Source organism: Hypanus sabinus, chromosome 29, assembly GCF_030144855.1.
Source record: "Hypanus sabinus isolate sHypSab1 chromosome 29, sHypSab1.hap1, whole genome shotgun sequence".
Taxonomy (NCBI): Eukaryota; Metazoa; Chordata; class Chondrichthyes; order Myliobatiformes; family Dasyatidae; genus Hypanus; species Hypanus sabinus.
This window is the reverse complement of record NC_082734.1, coordinates 23860883-23884525: the sequence shown is the minus strand read 5'-3', so window position 1 is coordinate 23884525 and position 23643 is coordinate 23860883. Positions and strand designations below refer to the sequence as shown.

Genomic DNA, 23643 nt, shown 5'->3' with positions numbered 1-23643 from the left:
GTTGGAGCTGGGTAGCCTTCAACCTGATAGCATGAACATCAGTTTTTTTCACTTGCTGTAGTTTCTCTTCTCCCCCCCACCCCCCTTTCCATTCCCTGTTCTGGTTCTCCCCATTTCCTTCTCGCCTATCTCTGGTACCTCTCTTTTTGTTTTCTCCCACGGTGCACTCTTCTCTCCCATCAGTTTCCTCCTTCACTCCTGTACCTCCTCTCAGGCTAGAGAGCACAGCCTCAGACTAGAGGGATGTCCATTTATAACAGATGAGGAGGTGTGGTGAGTCTAGAATTCATGGCCACAGAAGGCTGTGGAGGCCAAGTCATTGGGTATATTTCAAGCGGAGGTTGATAGTTTCTTGATTAATCAGGGTGTCAAGGTTATGGGGACAAGGCAGGAGAATGGGGTTGTGAGGGATAAAAAATTAGCCTTGATGGAATGGCAGAGCAGACTTGATGGACTGAATGGTCTAATTTGCTGCTATATTCTTAAGGTCTTACACCTATCTCCTCCCATCTTATATCATTCCTGTTCTCAACTACCTATTTCCCCCCCCCCCCCCAATTAGTTTCACTCATCACCTGCCTGGTTTTACTCCTCCCCCCTCCCCTACCTTCTTATTCTGGTTTCTTCCCCTTTCCTTCCCAGTCTTGATGAAGAGTCTCTGCCTCAACATTGATTCTTTATTCTTCTCCATGGGCACAGCCTGACCTGCTAAGTTCCTCCGGAACTTTGTTGCTATGGATTTCCGGCATCCACAGACTTTCTTGTGTATGTAATGGTGCACAGCTGGATTTCACTGACACATTCGTGCAGCATCTCACAAGCATCTGTTTCCAAACACAAGTGTGATTTTTTTTCCAGAGGCATGAAACTGGATGCTGGAATCTGGAGTACCTCCCCTGCCTGGCACCAGGCATTATCTGCCCGTCATCTAGTCCACCGATTGCCTCAGAATCCATTCTCATCACTTTTCTTTGTGCTAACCGTTTCATTATCATTTCATTATGATGTAGCATAAAGACTCAAAGCTTCAACAGCTTCTTCACTCCATGATGCTGCATGACCCACTGAGTTTCCTCAGCACATTGTTGCTCTTTTCTGTGCTTTGTTCTTTTTAGTTCTCAAGACTCAACATTGTTTAACATAATTTCCAGTGCACAAATGTACAGGAGAATGAAAAAATTGTTGCTTTGTATCTGATGCAGCATAATTAATAAGTCAATGAACACAATAATTTAAAAAAGCATGATAAATATAAATACCTAAAATAGCTTATAGGAAGGATCTCAGCCTGCAAGTTCAACTGTGTGCACTTTTCCTGACTGGCTAAGTTCCTTTAGTGTTTTTTTGTGTGTGTGTGTGTCTACAGCTCATTACAGGCCCTTCGGCCCATAATGTTGTGCTGCCCATGTAACCTACTCCAGAAATTGCCTGGAATTATCCTACTGCATAGCCCTCTATTTTTCTAAGCTTTGCGTACTTTCATGTCTCTGAAAAGACTCTTGTATCTGCCTCCACCACAGTCGCCAGTAGTGCATTCCACACATCCACCACTCTCTGGAAAAACTTATTACTGACATCTCCCTTGTACCTTACTTCCAAGCACCTTAAAACTATGCCCCCTTGTGTTAGCTATTTCAGCCTGGGGAAAAAGCCTCTGGCTAACCACACGATCAATGCCTCTCATCATCTTATACAAATATGTAATTAATTTATAGATTAATTGTATGTTCATAAAGTGACACCAGGCATAGGAGTGTCTACATAATGTGACTGACAGGAAATTATAAAGTAGTGGTTGGGGGGCTGTTGACTAGCCTTGCTGCTTGGGGAAAGTAACTTTCTGAGTCTGGTTGTTCAGGCATGGATGTTACATACCTCCTTTCTGATGGAAGTGGAACAAACAGTCCATGAGCAGGGTAGGTGTGATCCTTCACAATGTTACTGGCACCTTTCTGTATATGTGCCCTTGGTGGGTAGGCTGGCAGGGGTGATGCATTGGGCAGTTTTGGCCACGTGTTGGAGAGCCTTCCTATCCACTGCAGTGCAGCATGTTAGGATGCTCTGTACTGTTCATTTGTAGAATGACATGAATGATTATGCGCTGCATAATCCAGCTCTTTTTAGCCTCCTCAGAAAGTAGAGGCTTTGGTGAGCTTTCCTGATTGTGCAGAATGTGTTCTAGGATAATGAGATGTTTGTTTGAGATGTGTACTCCCAGGAATTTGAAACTGCTTACTGTTGATGTAAAAAGGGATGTAAGTTGTGCGAGTTTTTCTGAAGTTTCTCCTTTGCCTTGTTGAAATTGAGGAAAAGATTACTTGCCTGGCACCATGTTTCAAGCTCTTCCCACCTCTAACAATCCATGCCAATATATCACCCAATCTTCCGCAAAGGTTGTTTAACAATGTTTTGAATGATACCTTATCAAAAACTTTCCAGAAGTCCAAATATACCAACTAATTTGCATTTGTTGATTGAGAGTGATACAAAAAAGCAGAACAACAACTCAGCAAACTTGTGAAGGGCAATTTCACTTTGATCAATCTATATTGACATTAATCAATCCTAATATTTATTTTTTAACTTTTCCAGAATGGTAGATTCTGGTGTTTTCCCTATTAATGTCGTTTAGTAATCCGGTTTTCTCCTCCTTCATTTCAATGTTGGAGTTATTTTGATTACAGCATTCATCCAGAATCCATGGATTTATGCCCATTACTCAGCATTTTCAAAACCATAGGATATAGGACTGTAGGTTCTAAGGATTAGCTATCGTTTGATCCAATTAATTACAGCGCTAATTTTTGAGTTTCTTGTTTAGACTATTCCTGTATTATCTTTTTGTGTTGTGCAAGTCGACACTAGTTAAAAATAGTTTCACTTCCTTATTCCTCAGTGTAATTTATCCTGTCTCTGATGTGAACTAATTGATCATTTTCTGTTTCTGTGGGAGTTATTAGCCTTTCTTTGATTTTTTTTCCCCACCAATAGCTCTCATTCTACATTATTTTTCCTTAAAAATACCTTGGTCTTTCTTTCACGAATTCTGATTTTCCCCCTTCATATCCCCAGGCTATTGTTTGTTTTTGGCCATAGGTCTATTTCCTTGAAATATTACTACCTCCTGATAGCCATGGCTGCGCTTCTCTTGCAGTTGAGTTTGATTTGCCTAAAGGATTATATTGTTTGTAAACAGATATGTTTCCTTAGATGTTAGCTACACTCAAATCTCTTAATGTAGTTTTCCAGTGTGCCATGGGCAGCAGCTCCTTGTACTTTTGTTCGTTCCCATGCTCGCTGTGAAGGTGTGTTTTATTATAGTATCATGCTCGTATTCTGTTTTCTCACACAGCTGACTGTATAAATGGTAAATTCAACCTTGATCATCTGCACAGACCTTCACTTCTGGAAGACATTACACGTGGCAATCAAAAACAATGAGACATAGGCATATTAGCCCACTTGACCTTTCGAGTCTGCCCGTCATTCCATCGTGGCTGATTTATTATCCCCCTCAGCACCATTTCCTGCCTTCTCCCTGTAACCTTCGATGCCTTTACTAATCAACAACCTATATGTCTCTTTTAAATATACCCATAACTTGATCTCCATACCTGTGGCATCAAATTCCACAGATTCTTCACCCCTTGGCTAAAGAAATTCCATTTTACTAAAGAATGTGTCTCTATTCTGAGGCCTAGACACCCCAAGAAGGGAAATGTCAGCATGTCCACTCTATCTAGGTGTTTCAATATTTGATAGGTTACATTTAGATCATCCCTCATTGTGCTAAGTTCTAAGGAATACAGGTCCAGAACTATCAAATGTTTGTCATACTGTCATTCTCGTGAACCTCATCTGGACCCTCTCCAATGTCAGTGCATCTTTTCTTAGAGGCCCAAAACTGTTCATAATACTCACAACTGTGTCCACATCAGTAATGTGCAGAGGTAGCAAATGGCAGTTGAAGCAACAGAACAGCTTGCATTCATTTAGCACCTTGGATACATTACTACGCTCTGAAGTGCTTTGCAGAAGATACTGATCCAAGTTTGACAGTGACCCTTAGAGGTGTTGAGAGAAATGCCATTTTGATAGAAATGACTTGTAGAAGGAAGAAGGGTATACTGGTAATTTACTTTAGAAGCTAGTCCAAGGGAATTGGGAGAAGGAATTGAAAGACAAAAGTTTTTGTAGGAAAAGGTGGGCTACAGATTGATGTGGAAGGATGCCTCCCCCCACATGGCCGAGTTTAAATCTTGAGATGTTACTGAATCAGGAACTAGCTTATGCATGCAAGCTGATGGGTAAACAGGAATTGGGATGTAGGGAAAATAGAAACATAGAAAATAGGTGCAGGAGTAGGCCATTCGGCCCTTCAAGCCTGCACCACCATTCAGTATGATCATGGCTGATCATCCAACTCAGAACCCTGTACCTGCTTTCTCTCCATACCCACTGATCCCTTTAGCCACAAGGGCCATATCTAACTTCCTCTTAAATATAGCCAATGAACTGGCCTCAACTGTTTCCTGTGGCAGAGAATTCCACATATTCACCACTCTCTGTGTGACAAGTTTTTCCTCATCTCAGTCCTAAATGGTTTCCATTTATCCTTAAATGTGACGCCTCGTTCTGGACTTCCCCCAACATCGGAAACAATCTTCCTGCATCTAGCCTGTCCAATCCCTTTAGAATTTTATACATTTCAATAAGATCCCCCCTCAATCTTCTAAATTCCAGTGAGTATAAGCCTAGTCGATCCATTCTTTCTTCATATGAAAGTCCTGCCATCCCAGGAATCAATCTGGTGAACCTTCTCTGTACTCCCTCTATGGCAAGAATGTCTTTCCTCAGATTAGGGGACCAAAACTGCACACAATACTCTAGGTACGGTCTCACCAGGGTCTTGTACAACTGCAGTAGAACCTCCCTACTCCTGTACTCAAATCTTTTTGCTATGAATGCCAAAGTTAGTATTAGTGTAATTTTTAAAGTGGATGCTAGTTGTGCAGTTTAATTTGAGGAGCAACTTACCCATTTTACATAAATTACTTTCTTTATGTGTCAGGTTTGCACTAACTTTGCTACCATATGAGTCAATTATAATACCACACTGTGTTTGAGGTGATTCAGTTAGTGATTGTGTTCCATGACCTAATTTTAAAGCAGACTACACATTCTGAGTGGGGGCTGCAAGTTTTCAGCGGTAGTGATTTAAAATATAAAATATATTTTACTGTCTTGTATAAATGGAAAAGAAGTAGTAACACTGTCGTACATCTCCAAAAGCTGTGGAGACATTACTGAGATGTTAAAAAGTGTTCTATTAATTTTAAGTCTTATGAGCAATTGTTTCCTGGAAACATGTATGGAGAGGAATAAACTGTTAGTGTTTCAGGCCAAGGACTTTCACCAGGACCTGGTGAAGGGTCTCGGTCCAAAACATCAGTTCATTCCTCTCCGTAGATGCTGCCTGACCCAAGCTCCTCCTGCATTTTTTTTGTGATGCCATGGATTTCCAGAGTATCTTGTGCTTATAATAGCTTCTGGGATTGTTTTCAATTTGGTATTCAGAAATCAAAACTTTTTAATAAGGTTAAAAAAGAATCAGAATCAGGCTTATTATTACTGATGTGAAATTTGTTTTGTGTACAGTGCAATATGTGAGATATTATAAGTTACAATAAAAAAATTAAGTGTGGTGCGAAAAGAGCAAATAGTGAAGTAGTGATAGAGTGGAAGAAGCTTTTCCAAAAAATTGAGTGTGAGCCTTCAGGCTTTTGCTGGTAGCAATATGAAGAGGGCATGTCCTGGGTGGTGGGGGACCTTAATGATAGATCTCCCTTCTTAAGGCATCACATTTTGAACAGGATCTTGATTAGATTTTAGTTTGACAGTGAATCGTAATTGGTTACAGTTCATAAGTAAATATGAAAGTAGGGATGGCGTCAGAGATTGGATTTAAGGTGGGTGGAACTTTCTTTAGACCTAATTACACTTGGAAGTTTGACCTGTAGCCACTGGGTTTGCACAAAATCTGTTGGTAAGAAGCTGGTGAAAGAAATGCTGAAGGCAGAATACATCTGTCTGATAACTGCGTTAAGTGCTGACACTGCTTAATATCGAGACAGATTGTGTGGGAAAAGTCTCAGCTCTAAACATTTACCCACATTTTTTTCATCAAAGGCTTTATAATTGCATGTTACTGTTTGATTTTTTTAAAAAAGTGTTAATAAGGTAGGCGTTAATTAGTTTGGATTCAGAAGGTGTTCTCATGTTGTCTGACTTGAAAGAATTACTCACTCCCTGTTATCTCAGCCACAATGCATGACGTTTTGACAACTTCTATTTCAGACTATTACTGTGATGATAAGCATTTCATTAAAATTGAATTGCTGTTGGATATGTAGGAATAAAGATTAACCAGTAGGTTAGATAGTATTCTGCTTTGTCAAATCTGTGTTGAAAGCAATGCTGTAGATGTCAGAATACCAAAAACCATGTCAATCCTGTCAGGGTTTCCTGGGATTCTTGACACATTCCTGAATGTTACAGTGGCATTAAGCAAATGGAAATTAGCGTTAACTATCTGTAGTCGTGGAAAACACCAAACTGAACCTTACTAACACACACAATGCTGGAAGAACTTAGCAGGCCAGGCATCGTCTGTGAAGGGTTAAAGAGTCAACATTTCAGCCGAGGGCTTATGTCGGGACTGGAAAGGAAGGGCATAGAAGCCAGAATAAGAAGATGAAGCATTTTGAGTGTGTTACTCTGGATTTCCAGCCTCTGAATAATCTCGTGTTTAAACTTAGCCTTATTCTTTGCATGAAGTATTTCTCTTAACTTCTTCGTGTGAGAGAATTAAATTTGAGGGTTTCTGTATGCACAGGAGTATTGGCAGAATAATTTTTTTTACTGTCAGAAGGACAAATGGTGTACTACTTCTATATGAAATAATACCTATTGACCTGCAAGTTTGTGTAAGATTCACTTTATAGTTCAGCTGAAGTTGATTAGCAGCGGATGTTTTTAAAAATCAGAGTAGGAAATTTGAATCCAACCTAAAATGTGACGAAGTACATGTTTGAATTTTATTATTTTTAATAACAAAGATAAAAAACTAGGCTGCATATATCATTGAGGACCTTCACCGCCAAGGACATGCCCTTGTTTTATAACTACCATCAGAGAGGAGGTACGGAAGTCTGAAGGTACATACTCAACATTTTGGGGACAGCTTCTTCCCCTCTGACATCAGATTTCTGAACATACAATGGACCCTTGGACACCACCTCACTAATTTTGATCTTTTTGTACTTTTGTAATTTATAGTATGTTTAATGTATTGCACTGCACTGCTGCAAAACAAATTTCATGACACATCAACGATAAAAATCCTGATACTGAGCAGATTAGTGCTTAAATTTCTTTTTTTTAAATATTAGTGAACCCCCCCCGTGAACCAAACCCTGGTTTGTTTGGATACTGTGTAATTTGCTGCACATCTGCATATGATTGAAGAAGTTATATTTATGAATCTTAATTAAAGGGTTAGTAAAGAAATAAAAAACAAAAAGGGCCCATCATAATTAAATAGTCATATGTCAGCAAGTTGGAGCTCAACTCTTCCAAAAGGCATATTTACCAATCCTCAGATTCGCTCCATCAAATCATGGTCCCCACCAGGTCAAATCCTGCAGCGATCCTTCTCTCTTCATCTTCTGCCAAACAAAGGGCCCCGGACCACGCTGTTGTCTGGCACACGACACCAAAACCTGCTGCTCAGTGGGACAGCTCACATTCCAAAGCACCCGTTATCTCTAACCATAACCTAAACACTGCTTCTACAGAAAGGCCATTACATTAGCAGTGAAACGTTTTCCAAGGTGTGATATTAGCATAATTCGCTTCTGAGCATTGTGATGTTAATGATGTGCTTCTTAATGTTGGATTTGTGTTCTTGTTTTAAAAAGAATTCAGCTGAACGATGATGCGCCGTGATTCCTGCCCGCTTGACTGCAAGGTATATGTGGGTGATCTGGGAACCAATGGGAACAAGACCGAGTTGGAGCGCTCATTCAGCTACTATGGACCCCTGAGGAACGTCTGGGTTGCAAGGAATCCTCCTGGCTTTGCATTTATAGAGTTTGAGGATCCTCGTGATGCAGCAGATGCTGTGCGAGAATTGGATGGCAGGTATGGAATTGGTAATGAGCTCAACAGTTTAAACGTAATATTCCCCTTGATCTGCTCCTTTATCATACACAAGTTGCAACAAACAAAATACCATCAATGTAGATCGCAAAGGGAGCATACAATCACTTTTGTAGAAATACCATTTTCATAGGACTCATGGATTACAGTTTGGAATCGTTTGATTCCAAAGACCGGTATCTGCATTCATACTTTCAGTTAGATTAGCTTTATTTGTCATATGTACATTGAAGCATAAGGTGAAATGCATCAGTTTTGCATCAGCAACCAACACAGTCCAAAGGTGAACAGCCCACAGATGTTGCTGTGCTTCTGCCACCAATATAGCATGCCCACTATTCACTAATCCAAACCATTGTGGCTTTGGAATGTGGGAGGAAGCCTACACAATCATGGGAAGAATGTACAAACTTCTTACAGACTGCAACAGGAATTGAAGCCTGATCATTGTGTTAACCACTGTGCTGCCGTGCCACATATCTGGAATACTGTTCCACAGGTCTGGTCTACCCTTCAAAGGACATAACTGCGATAGGATTGCTACAGTGGAGGGTCATCAGATTTAAAGCTAGCACACATAGGTTAGTCACAGGAGTAAGGGATAAACTGACCTTCATGAGATAGAATGAAAATTTTTTTATTGCACTAGATAGACATTAGAGATGGGATTTGGAGTTAATGGTTGTTCACAGCATTCTGGTTAGATTGTCTACCTCAAGGGTGACATCAAAACACTCGAGGTGTACACAGGGACCAGAGGTCATGGGCATACATTTCCAGTTGCATTTAAAAAGTAAAGGCAATTTAGATCAATAACACTTCGTTACAAATTATTTTTGTTAAGCTTGGTAAGCTCTCAAACCATTGTAAAACAACTAATATAGATTTAGTGATGGGAAAGTAATCAGGTATGTAACATTTTAAAATACCGAATTTTTAAAAGAAGTCTACCAAAAATAATAGTAAATCTATTAAAGCAACCTTTTCATGCAGGAGATTGAGAGTACAGTCAGCCCTGCTTATCTGCAAGGGATTGATTCCGGGACTCCCCTGCGGATACCAAAAGACCCTCAAGTCCCTTAATTAGCTTGTCTCAGTGCGGTGGACTTCAGGACCCGGCAGAGCTCGGGACCCGCCGCCTGCAGTGTTTCATTGACGGAAAACGATCACGAGTGGAAATAATAAAGCAATTGGAAAGAGGTGAAATGCATTGGTCATTAGAAAAGCGTTAGGCTACAGTCGGTCAACAATCGGAACAATTTTAAAGGATAAAGTGAGAATAATGGAGCATGTGAAGGCCCTGCCCCAATGAAAACTACAATTATTACTAAGCAACGCATTGGTTTAATTATTGAAATACGTATGTTAAGTGTTTTATATGCATAGAAAAGCAAAATATATACTATATACTAAGACAAACGTTTGACTAACTGACGCTAAATAATACCAGATGTACCTGTTCAGACTTAGAGAACTTCCTTTTTTTTGATTCCCAATCCGCAGTAACCTATGCACATCCTCCCATACTTTAAATCATCTCTAGATTATTTATAATACCTAATACAATGTAAGTGGTATGTAAATACTTATACTGGTTTGTTTAGGGAATAATGACAAGAAAAAAAAAGTCTGTACATGCTCAAACAACAAGTGCTGGAGAGAGAACTTCGGGCTTTTCCTGATCCACAATTGGTTGAATCCACACATGCAGAATGCACAGATAAGGAGGGCTGACTGTATATGGGCAGAACGCAGGAAATTGAGACTAGTTGCTTGGACACCATGGTTGGCGTGGACTCATAGTCATCGAACACTACAGCACAGAAACAGGCCCTTTGGCTATGCCGGTTGTTGTTCTGACTCATTCTATTGACCTGCACCTGGACCATAGGCCTCAATATTCCTCCCATCCATCCAAGCTTCTCTCTGCACGTTTGGTGCAGGGTCTTGTCTGAAATATTAACTGTCCTTTTGCATCCATAGATGCTGCCTAACCTGAGTTCTTTCAGCAGTTTATTCAATTTCAGGTTCCACCCTCTGCAATCTTTTGGCTTGCTTGGCTAAGTACTGTCCAGTAAGTGGTGATTCTGTCTGTTGAGATGTCAGTGGTGAATTTTGGAAGTACTCTGACCTGATCATTTGGTGTATGCCATTGTCTTCTGTCACGCTGTGATTTGGTTCTTGAGAGACAAACATTTAAATATTATTTTGTCTTCAGAGATACCAACAGTTCATCTTTTATTGATTAATACAGAACCTTGTGTGGGGTTCGTGTCCGAGTGGAGTTGTCTTCCGGTGAAAGGAGGAAGCGTTATCGTGGTCCACCACCACCCTGGAACAGACGTCCCCGTTACGATGATTACCGCTATCGCAGCCCACCACGGCGACGTTACTCTAGGTGAGAGTGGATCCATTCGTGGTAACATTGATTTTTTTCACTCCCAACCTTGTGTGTGAAGCTAAAACAGGTACAGAGATGTGTTGGACCCCTATGTTTAGGGTCCATTATGTAGAAGGGTCAGCTTTGAAAAGGTAAAATATTTCCTAACCTAGTTCACTATTGTAATTCTGAAAAACCAAGCCTTGGAAATATTAAAATGTGAATGTTTTAGTAATGCTGCCCTGAACTTCTACTGCTCTGTCATTTTATTGGCAGGTGAGTGCGGTCTGTCAGATCTTAAACTTCTTTCCATGTAGAAAGAGTAACGGAGACTTCAGTATAATCTTTGGAAATTTGAATATCTGAAGTTCACTTGACTCTTTAGAGATTTTATGTTTTATAAATATATTAATCCCTTTTTCTGTTACACATTAAAATCCCACAATCTTCAACATGGCTTTGATGTTAGCTGCTTCAGACTACCTATTGAACAGCTAATTTAATTCAATTTACAGTCATAATCACATAGCATAAATTTACAAATTGCCTCCAATATATTGTGAAGAAATAGATCAAACCTTGGATTTTCCTGAATTAAATTCGGATATCTAGATTAAATTCTAACTGTGAAATTCCTTTTGTTTTGGCAGAGAGGGGATTTTTATTATACCAGGCTCATTTACTGAACAAGCTCCCATAACTCTTTAAAACTTTAATTGGTCATCTCATCTTTTTGCTATCTCAAAGAAATAGACATGGCTATATAGTAAGGAGTATTGGCAAAGTGCCATAAAGGACTACACAACAAGAAAGTATCCAAGGAGCACAGTAAATCATTTCTGCAGTCTTTCACAGCTTTGGGGAAGGGTTTCAGTATCGCACCATAATGTTTTATTAAGCATTGCAACAACATATAACCAGTATGTATTTAGTATAAATAGTGCTTCTGTGGTGCAGCCGATGTTAGAATCATAAATTACAGTTAGGCAGATCCTTAGTTACCATCAAGGCCTTAAGGAAGTTAACGAAAGATATAGGAAAATTGGGCTATTTGTACCATCGAGTGTGCTCCACCGTTCCATCATGTCGACCTCATTCTCCTGCCTTCTCCCTGTAATCTTTGAAGCCCTGCTTAATCAAGAAACTATCAGCCACCACTTTAAATGTACCTAATGACTTGGTCTGCACAGATATCTGTATCAAAGAATTCAAAAGATTCACCACCTTCTGGCTAAATAAGTTTTCCTCATCTCTGTTTAAGTGGATGCCCCTCAACTCTAAGGCTGTGCCCTCTGTTCTTAGACTCCCCCACGATAGGAAACTCATTGTCCACATCCATTACACCAGAGCTTTCAATATTTGGTAGATTTCATGTGATTTCCCTCCCCCCCCCCCCCCCCCATTTTTTTAAGCTGCAGTAAGAATCAAACTCTCCTCATCTTAACCCTTTCATTCCTGGGTTCACTGTCGTCAACCTCCTCTGTCAGAACATCCTTTCTATCTTTGACTTCCCTTGTCAGCCATGGTTGTCTCATCCTCACTTTAGAATACTTATTTAGGTTTTATCTTTCCTGTGCCTTCCAAATTTCCCTCAGAAGCACCAGCCGTTGCTGTTCTGCCATCTTCTCTATGTCCCCTTCCAATCAACTTTGGCCAGCTCCTCTGCCATGCCTCTGTAATTCCCTTTACTCCACTGTAATGATACATCTGATTTTAACTTCTCTTTATCAAACTGCAAGGTGAATTGCATTAAAAATGAACATTGTCTCCTCAGGGTTCCTTTACTTTAAGCTCCCTAATCAAATCTAGGTCATTACATAACACCTAATCCAGAAATACTATTCTCCTAGTGAGCTCAACAACAAGCTCAACACCAACAAGTCTACAAATTCCTTCTCTTGGGGTACAGCACCGGCAGGATTTTCCCAATCTACCTGCATATTGAAACCCTACATGACTATCATAACATTACCCTATTGTATGTATTTTCTGTCTCCTGTTGTAATTTGTAGCCCACATCCTGGCTACAGTTCATGGTCTTTTTTACCCTTGCAGTTTCTTAACTCTACTCGCAAGGGTTCTACACCTTCCGATCCCGTGTCACCTCTTTCAAGTGCTTGATTTCATTTTTTTTAAACCCATAGAGCCACCCCTCTCCCTATCTGGCTGTCCTTTTGATACAACATGTACCCTTTGATGTTAAGCCCCCACCTTTGATCTTTACCCAGCCAAGACGTGGAGATGGCCACAACAACATAAATTCCAATCTCGAGCTGTGCTACAAGATCATCATCCTTATTCTGTGTACATGTATTCAGATATAACACCTTCAGTCATGTAGTCATTACCGTTATTGATTTTGGCCCCCTGTTACACTTCAGCTCATCACAATGACTGCAGTTTTGTCCCATTATCTGCCTGTCTTTCTCAGTCTCACTACACACTGTCTACTTACACAGCATAGTAACTGTCCCATGCCCCTGCCAATTTAGTGTAATCCCTCCCAAACAGCTCTAGCAAACTTGCCTGCAAGGTTCAGGTGTAATCCATCCTTTTTGTTTAGGTCATTGGGTTCCGAAATCCTGAAACCTTCAGACACACATTCATCTGCCAAAACATCCTTTTACCCCTCTATTGGCGCATGACACAGACATCAATCCAGAGAATACTATCTGCTTTTCAGCCTTCCACCTCTATATTCTTTCTTCAGGACCTCTTCCCATTTCCTACCTATGTCGTTGGTACCAGCATGTACCATGACTTCCGGCTGGTCACCCTCTCCCTTGACTCAATCAGAGACATCCCTGACCCTAACACCTGGGGGGGGGGGGGGGGGGGCAGCATACCCTCCAGGTATCTCTTCCACATCCACAAATCTGCTTTCTGCTTCCCCAATTATGGAATCCCCTGTCACTACCACTCCTCCTCTTCCCTTCTTCCTTACTAAGTCACAGAGCCTGACTCAGTGCCAGAGACTTGGTCACTGTGACTTCCCCATGTGGGTCATTTATCCCCCCCCCCCCCCCCAAACAGTGTCCAAGGCAGTATACTTGTATACTTATTATTAAGAGAACTGGCCATGGGTGTGCCTAATTCTTTCTCTATCCTGGCAGTCAGGGTCACTACCTCGCTATGCTCCCATCTTTTTCCTCATGCTCCCATATGAGCCAAAAGTTATCAGGCTGCAGCTCCAGTTCCATAACATGCATAACATGGCCTCGAAGGAGCTGGAGATCTCTGAAATTTCCCACATTTCATACAAAAACATACCACTACCTCCAGATCGATTCTCAACACACCAGTTCTGTATTAACGGGAAAAAGTACTCATGAGAAATTTTGTTGCTTGGAACCATGGCCTTTGCTTCCCCAAACCTGTTCTCACCTAAGCTTGTTGTGCCAAAGCCAAGGCCACTCTTAACAGTGCCCCACTCACTCAATGGCTGCTCTGCTTACATTTCTTTTCCTTTTTTTGGCTCTGCTCTGATTGCCGCCAGCTGAAAAAAAGCCGAAATTCACCCTAGCTCTATTTAAACGTTATGCTGCATCACCAGTAATTGACCTCTAGTGCAGATTGCTGCTTGCTGACAAAAATATTTTATCTAGAAGTGTTTTATAACATTGTTTACCCAGCATTTACTCACGCCTCTGTCTCTAACACAAAGATGCTATGCAAAGCGACCAATAAGCGCCTCCACTGCTAATCCAGAGCAAATGATTTAGTATACAGTGCGCTGTAATTGCTGGCTGTTAAGAGTTCTGTAGATTTCAGCCTGGCTTGTTTTGAGGTCAGAATCAGGTTTATTATCACTAACTTGTGTCGTGAAACTTGCTGTTTTCTGTCAGCAGTATAATGTTAAAATATAAAAATAACGATAATTTATAAACTAAATAGAGCCAAAGATAAAGAATAACGAAGTAGAGTTCATGGACTATTCAGTAATCGATGGTAGAGGGGAAGAAGGTGTTCCTAAATCATTGAGTGTGGGTCTTCAGATTCCTGTTCCGCTATAAGATTAAAAAGAGAAGATAGCTCTCTGTTTTTGAAAGCTATTTAATGCACTTCATCTGGAGATGTGCGAATGATAAATAAGGGCAAGATCATATATGTCACATCAACAAAACATTCAGTGATTTATGCTCACACAGGAGAGCGTATTGCAAAACTAGGAAAGAAAACAACTATCAAAAAGGTTTTATTGATGTGAAGTTCTTTTTTCTTGCACATCTATAATTAATGAAGAAGCGTAAGACTAGGTCAGAGGTTAAGTTCTCAAAAGCAAAATACTGCAGGTGCTGGAAATCAGAGAGATAAAATGGAACAAATGTAGAGTAGCATCTTTGGGGGGGGTGGGAGAGAAAGGGAGGGCATGTTGACATTTAATGTTGATAGCTTTTCATGCAAACCTGGGTCTGTAATGATTTTAAAAGTTAATTCTGTTTCCCTCGTTTTCACCCAGGTGTTGCTTGCCCCGCTTAGTATCTCCAGCATTTTATTTTATACTAAGATCCCGTCTTCATACGAATGGCACTGGCAAAGTAGAGAATGATGATTCCCACTTTCTGTGCTTGCACCTTCTGTTAAAGTGTGGCTTTCTATTCCTGCTTTTTATACATATTCTGGGAGGGATATGCTCTGATGCTAAAAGTAAGTCATTGACGTCCTCCAGGTTTCCCGAGGTGATGCTTTGCATATCCTCTTGCCTCTCATCTTTCTTTTCTATTTGAGGAAGAGGACAATTACCAACCCCTCATCCCCATTCTCCCCTAAAAACCTTCCTCAACCTCACTGTGCATACCCGACACCAAGGTCTTGCAGGACTTAACCCTTAATGTGAAGAATGTATTTCACATTCACTCTGCTCTGCTTTCTGGTTCCATAGATGATCCTTTTGTAAATGACTGTGGCAAAAATAAATAAGTAGCAGACATCAGATTGTTAGTGGAGAGCCATAACCTACTTTTTAACATTGTTTAAAAGAAAGAAGCTGTAATCATTCACCTGGTTCATTCCCTCTCAACTAGGACGAGTGAATTAATGCTATTCAGACATTGTTTACTAGTCTTAACTTGAATTCACCATTTCCATCGTGTCGATGTTGAATGAAATTTATTGAAATCAAGCAGCTGCATATTGCACTATTATTAGGCTAACCATTAAAAATAACAGTAGCTGGTGTTATATGTAATGATTGTTCTTGGAGATCATAGAACACTTACAGCAAGGTACAGGCCCTTCAGCCCACACAATGTTTTGCTGAACTTATAATTTACTCATAAGATTAATCACTCTCTAAGAGCAATCAAATATTTACAATTAAAACATAACAGGCTACAACATTGCACAATGTGGAGTTTATTATATGTAGATCTTTAAGCTGAATTACTGTTTTTGTACGTGCTGACTAAAAGTTTATAAATTTCATAACAGCACAAAGTATGAATTTCTTTAATTGTGTACTCGCTAATGAATGGAATTTAAAAAATAATCTACAATTTGGAACAAACAGTTGGAAGTTTCATTATCTTTGCAATGTTCGGAGTTAAAAAACAACAATCCTAATGATTTTTCTTAGTTGTCACTCTTCTTGTTTAATGTTGACTGTACAGCAAAAAGTACAACAGGTACATCTAGCAATCCTATTAGAAAATGTCACTAGCTAGTAATCGAGGGCATGAACCCTGCTTTTAACTTACTCCATAAGATATAGGAGCAGAATTAGGCCAATTGGCCCATTGAGTCTGTTGTACCATTTCATCATGGCTGATTCAATTCTCCTTTCAGCCCCAATCTTCTGCCTTCTCCCTGTGTCCCTTCATGCCCTAACTAATCAAGAATCAATCAACCTCTCCCTTAAAGTATACATAAAGACTTGGCTTTCATAGCTGCCTGTGGCAACAAATTCCACATATTCACCACTCTCTGGCTAAAGAAGTTTCTCCTTATCTGTTCATTCTGAGACTCTCTCATCTGGTCTTAGACTCTCCCATCATAGGAAATATCCTCTCTACATCCACTCGGTCAAGGCCTTTCACTATCAATGGGTTTCAATAAGGTCAACCCTCATTCTTCTGAAATCTAGTGAATATAGGGCCAGAGCCATCAAACAGTCCTTACTTTAAAGTTGTTTGGGTCAGTTAGTGGGTTTTCTTTTGACCCAGCTAAGGCTAGTTAAGACATTTCAGAGATTTATTAGTGCTGGATCAAGGCCATTTTTGATTGACTTACTATATATAAAAAAAAATTCCAATATTTGCAGTCTGAGTTTATTTGCTCATTCCTGCTTGCCTTTTACGGTGGCCATTTTGAACCACAGCAGTCTTAAAGGTGTGGGTATACCCTGAATGCTGCTGGGCAGAGAGAGTTGGAGGATTTTGACCTAATAACTTGTAGCTATTGGAAAATAGAGGTTGCAATAGTTCAATTTGTCACCGTGCTTGGGTTGGTGTCTATACCCAAAATACACAGCAGTATGGCAATATTAGGATGTTAGCAATGTCATAACCTAAAAGTTTTACAGGGAAAAGTTTGATTATTTCAATTCAACACTGATATTATGACTGCTCAAACTTAAAAGTGATAATCAGAAGTTTTTTTTTTCTTTGTGTTCTGTATATTCAGTGTTGGATGATTTTTTAAATCTCGTACTGGTGTGTATTTCTATGTATTGAAAAATTAAGTTAAATGAAAATGCATCATCATTGGTTAGATAGTAACTGGTGTTTCTGTGCATTTTTTTTTCTTTTGATGAAATGTGCAGTTGAAACCCACGCACTCACCCCCTGCCCCCTTTCAGAGACCGTCCACTTCTCCGAGTCTACATTAGCCAATCAACTGGTTGTGTCTACATCAGGGGATCAGCACGTCCCAATCTAAACGAACGCCTCACACTTCAAATGTCCAGCATTCACGTGTGTCTGTGAGTGTGTGCAACCGAATGGCCAACCGCTGGACCGACAAGTTTGGGTCTTTTCCTGCGCACCCCAGCACGCTGTTTATAAACAACCATCCCTTCTCTACTGTTTCTGCCGGCAACCATAACGACCAAACAGCCAACGGGGGAAAAAAAATAACCATCTGAAATCCTCTCGATCCATCAGTGGGGTGTGGCTGTCCGCCAGCCTTTGCAAACCCAAGGCCTGCGTCGGCAGTAAACTGGTACCAACGCACTCTAAAAGTGGCTGCTCCGATTGGTCTCCGTGCCAATACACAGCAGATAAATTAATACCTATTTTTATTTAATTCTACACTTTACATCGTGCATGAATCCAGGTGCAGGCCCCTTTTTTTCCCTCCCCACCACCATCGTCACACGACACGCCCTGCAGATGGCTGTTGAGTTGCTATAATGTTGACTGTTCTAGTAAGTTTTATCTGCCTTTTACGTTTTAAATTGAGAATTCACTTTCGTGTTTCCCACTCTACCTTCCCATCCCTTGTGATTTTTCAGTCCCTTCCGATCCTGGCTCTTTAAAGTTTTTCTATTGGACTGATAACCTGAAATTTCTGGAATGTGAAACAGTTGCTGCTATCCTGTTGAGTTAGTGTTAGACCTGTTGAATGATTTCTTAAGAAAAGCAAAATATTAAAAATTCACACAGTTCTTAAGCAGGTTGTGTACTTAAATTAATCCTGAATGCAGGTGGACCTTTGTAATTCCAGTTTAGTTTTCAAATTTTTAAACTATTAAACTAAACTATTTAAACTATTTTTAAAGAATTCAGATAGCTTAATTCCGGCATAATGTGCAAGTTCCAAATCTAACACAAAGGCATAACTAGAGATTCACACTGTGGAGAAACTTAACCTGTCACCAGGCGCCTGTATTGGACAAGTTTATAATTATTACTGGATCATGTGGACAATGTTAGTTTTCTTCCTGAAAATTTTCCTTTCCTCTCTTGCTGAACTGGAGATCTTGTTGGTTAAGAGATGCTAGTGCCTTAAAAAGATAAGTTTAGGAAAAAAAACCTGCTTTATTTGCCAGGTATACATTTTTAAAAATTCATTGAAATACATTGTTGGTGTCAAATCAGTCAGTGAGGGTTGTGCTGGGCAGCCTGCAGGTATCGCTCTGTTTCCACAGTCAACCGAGCATGCCCACAGCTTTCTAACTCTAGCCCATGTCTTTGGAATGTAGGAAGAAACCGAAATAGCTAAAAGAAACACACGTGATTACGGGGAGAATGTACACTCTACACAGTGACGCAAATCGAACCCAGATCTTAGCTGGTGATGTAAAGCATTATGCTAACCGCTTCGCTCCCATGCCACTGGCGTGTGTAGTGTAGCGAATATAGCTAGGCGAGAATTAGTTTAAACTCTGCTGGGAACCACCCCTCTCTGCAACACCCAACAGTGGCAAGGGATGATTGGAGTGGTATTTGAGCCTAAAGCAGATAGCAAAGTTGATTAGTCTTGACTTTGGTACAATGTTGGTAGATCAGGCGTGTGGAGGCAATTAGTCCCTTATCTAAGGAAAGGTTTTACTAGCATTCAAAGTAGAACAAAAGATATTCACCAGCTTAATTTCTAGAATTATCACACCTTTCTAAAAAGGAGTTGCATTTCATTCCCTATTTGAACAGTGATTGACATTATTGAGATCATAACGCAGGGGTACATTTTAGATTATGGTAATGTAGCATTTGTGGGATGCTGTTACAGCTTGGTTCATCAGAGTTCAATCCTGGCATCCTCTGTAAGGAGTTCATTCGCACTTGCCATGGAATCTCTGGGTTTCCTCCCATAGTCCAAAGACCTACCAGCTGGTAGGTTAATTAGTCATTGTAAATTGCCACATGATTAGACTAGGGTTAAATCAGTGTGTTGCTGGTGGTGCTATTCTGTGCCTTATTGCCAAATAAATAAATAAATAAATAAATAGATATTTCCACTAGTGGTGAGTGTCAGACAAGGGGGTCATGAATTCCAGAAGCGGGAACATGTTCGTGTGTAGTCTCAGTGAAAGCTACCACCTTTACATGTATTTGGAGGCTGTTATGCTTGGATGCTGGTCACTAAATAGATTTGATCAGTACATAGTGGCTTCTTCTAAATGGATTTTTTTTTACTAATAAGGCATGTTGCTGCTTGATTGATCAGCACATTGTTTCACAATCCAGACATTGGAGGTTGCTTAAGAATCAGTCCTTCAGCTGGGAAGACAATGTCACCAAAATCAAGAACTTATTGGGCTGCTTTCAGGCCCACAGTACGTTTTAAATCAGATGAGTGATTTTTCTCAGAAGTATCTTTATATTTTGCCATGGTGAAGATTTCCAGAAATTGCTTATATGTTTGGATGTAATAGTGTCTCAAGGGTGACCCAACTGTCAGTAAAGGCCATTTGATATTGGTGTTGGAGGTGGTTGTTACCGGAAGGTGTCCTTGCTGCCATCCAGACAAGTTGAGTGTGCGTGTTACTTTCACTGTTTCCAGGTGCTTGTAGTCATGGTGAAAGCGACCTTGATTAGGGAATGGCCAGTTTACCATTGGATCTCCATACCTATGGGTAGTGGAAAGCTGCACCTTTTTAACAGATCAGATTAATTACTTCACAAGCTAGATATGATTTCATAGGCTCATAATGGATTTCTCAAAATCGGGTTTATTATCACTGACAAATGTGAAAGTAGTTGTTTGTGGCAGCAGTACAGTGTGATAAATTTTAAAACTTACAATGAGAAATATAATGCAAAAAGAGAGCAGAATAGTGAGATAGTGTTCATGGACCATTCAGAACTCTGGCAGAGGGGACGAAGTTGTTTCGAAAACATTGAGTGTGTGTCTTCAGGCTCCTGTACCACCTCTGGTAGTAATGAGAAGATGGCATATCTTGGGTGGTGAGGGGCCTTACTGATACATGCCAGCTCGAGGCACTACCTTTTGAAAATGTCCTCAATGGTTGATTTTTTTTCATGTAAATTCCCAGATGCATGATAAACTTGTTCTAAGTCAAAAATTGCAGTTCTTCCTTTGAAGCCCTATGGTGAAAGAGTAGATGGTTTATAATGGTTTGAGAGTAGAGCATGGAGAAAATACACATGGGGAAATTTCATCTGCAGTTCGTAAGTTTTAACTCCTCAGGATCATGATGCTTGCAACAGAATAAGATAATGGGCCTCTTGAATCTCGTCTCTTACCTTCTGTTCGATATCTTCATTTTATAGAGGGAAGGAGTTTACACAAAACTTCATTTTGTGCCCTTTAACTTTTACCTGTTCATTTTTCAGGATTTGATCGTTGTCGGCAAGGCAGCATTTAGTCCCTAACTCTAGTTGTTCCTGAAGGTATTGGTGACCCAACCTTTGACTTGCTGTTGCCCTTCAGATGAAGGTATTCTCACTTCTATTGGATAGAAGATCAGAATTTAGACCCAGTGAGGCAGAAGTTAACACCCACTCACTTCCACCTCAGGATGATGTCTGATTGGTGAAACTGTGGATGATGGTGGTATCTCCGTTGTCACTTTTTTCCATGTTCCCTTTGTGGTCGAGATTGATCTGGTCATTTGCTGTTGGAATAGGTTTGGTGAATAACTGAAAAATGGTTGGTGTACACTGCAGACACTGTGGAGGGAATGGATTGGATGCTGGTCAAATAGTGGTTCTGAATGTTGTCAGGCTCCTCTCATCGGAGTAAATTTCATTGTAATTTGTGTAACGTGCAGTACTGTGCAAATGTTTTAACATGTATAGATTGCAAGAAAAAGTTTGTGAGCCCTTTGCAACTAACTGGTTTTCTGCATTAATTACTCATAAAATGGGGTCTGATCTTCATCTAAGTTACAATAATACACACAATCTGCCTAAGCTAATAATACACAAACAATTGTACTTTTCATGTCTTTATTGAACACATTGTTTAATCATTCACAGTCCAGGCTGGAAAAGTATGTGAACCCTTCTATTTAATAACTAGTAGAACCTCCTTTAGCAGCAGTAACCATCAAATGTTTCCTGTAGCTGTTGATCAACTTGCACAACAGCGAGGAGGAATTTTAGACCATTCCCCCATACAAAACTTTCAGTTCATCAATATTTCTGGGATACCTTGTGTGAACAGCCCTCTTTAGGACATGGCACAGCATCTCAATTTGATTAAAGTCTGGGCTCTGACTTGGCCATTCCAAAATGCAAATTTTCTTTTTTAACCATTCTGTTGTTGATTTACTCTTATGTTTTGGATCATTGTTTTGTTGCATCATTCAGCTTCTATTAAGATTCAGCTGTCAGACTGCTAACATTCTTCTGGAAAATGTCTTGATACAGTTTTGAATTTATTGTTTCCTCAACAACTACAAGCTGTCCAGGCCCTGAGGCAGCAAAGCAGCCCCATGCGACAATACTCCTTCCACCATGCTTCACAGTTGTGATGAGGTTTTGGTGTTGGTGTGCAGTCCCCTTTTTCCTCCAAACATAGAAGTGTGCATTTCTGCCAGAAAGTTTAACCTTTGTTTTATATGTTCACAGAACATACAGGTGTTCTTTTGCAAACTTGTGAAGTGCAGCAATTTTATTTTCCTGTTTTGAAGAGCAGTCATTTACTCAGTAGTGTCCTTCAATGAACACCATTCCTGTTCAGTGTTTTCCTTATAGTGGAGACATGAATAGACTTCAGTAAGTTCAAGAGATCTCTGCAGGTTTTTTGTTGTTACTGTTGGGTTCTCTTTCGCCTCCTTCAGCTTTACACATTGTGCTCTTGGTGTGATCTTTGCAGGACGCCTACTCCTAGGGAGAGTAGCAACAGTACTGAATTTCCTCCCATTTGTGGACAATGTCTCTAACTGGAACAATGAACACTCAGGTCTTTAGAAATACTTTTGTAGCCCTTTCCAGCTTACATCTCTACAATTCTTTGAGGCATGGTGCACATAAGTAGACTTTTCTTGAGAAGAGCAGGCTCGGTCAGCAACCTGACTTTTTTTTATATAGGGCAGGGCATCTCTACAATCCACACCTCCAATCTCATCTAATTGACTCCATATAGCTGTTGTTGACGGCATTACCCTAGGATTGCGATTGTTTAAATGGTGCACTCAGTATTGAGAAGTAGTACAATTGTTTGCATATTATTAGTTTGGGCAGATTGTGTTTCTCTATTTTTGTGACTTTTATGAAGATCAGACCACATTTTATGAGCAATTAATGCAGAAAACCAGCTGATTGCAAAGGGTTCACATACTTACAACTGTATATAGCTAGAATGCTTAAGACTTTGCGCAGTGCTGTAGTAATTTTGTGTATTGCACTGTACTGTTAGCACAAAAGGAAACAAATTTCATGACATATGTGAGTGATGATAAACCTGATTCTAATAAGGGTCTCTATTGTGGACTTGAGTGGGAAGGGGCCAGGGAGAGGGGGATCATGCTTGGGAAAAGGGGATACATGAGGGGAGGGAGCAGGAAGCACCAGAGAGATTCTGTAATGAACAATAAGCCAATTGTTTGGAATCAAATGGCCTTTTCTGGTGTCTCAGGGCTCGGTGGGTCTGCACCTGCTCTGCCCCCCAACCCTGATACTCCCCTGTACCACCTGTCCAACATGCCTCTTGCCATTCTCAACAGCCTTTGCTTCCGCCAAATTTACAAACTCACTGTCTGCTCCACATTGACAGTACAATGTTGTGCGAAAGTCCTGGACACTCCAGCTGTGTACTGTATGTAGTGTCATAAGGTAAAACAATTGCCTTGGCATACTCGGCCTGACCTGTTACTGATAACAGTTTGTTTAGTTGAGTTTCTGGTCAGAGGTGATTCCCGAAGGTTTGGTGATTCGGTAAGTTAGTGATAGACTTACCAAGCAGTCTCGAGGAGGGGTTATTAGACTGTCAGTATTGATGGTGGTGCCATAGATGTCACTTCGGTAGTTCAATGTTTGCAAAGAGGTGCTGTGATTAAAGATCTGTTACGTAGCTCAGTTGTCCGTTAGCATTTTCCTCATTTGCCCTGCAACTCGAAGTAAAGTACTCTTTTCCACAGGTGATTCAAGGGAGATGAAGGGGGAGAGACTTAATAATTGATGTAATAACTGGTATTG

The 23643-nt window shown here is 40.3% G+C and overlaps 1 protein-coding gene across 1 annotated transcript in view; it reads left to right on the top strand.

The window, feature by feature from the left end:
* The window catches only part of LOC132383134 (serine/arginine-rich splicing factor 3-like), a 33936-nt gene that overhangs the window by 4106 nt on the left and 6187 nt on the right, over positions 1-23643 (top strand). Inside the window, exons 2-3 of the mRNA XM_059953963.1 lie at positions 7980-8202; positions 10475-10618. Coding sequence (XP_059809946.1) covers positions 7994-8202; positions 10475-10618 — 353 coding nt within the window. The 5' untranslated portion in view covers positions 7980-7993. The remainder of the gene's footprint in view (positions 1-7979; positions 8203-10474; positions 10619-23643) is intronic.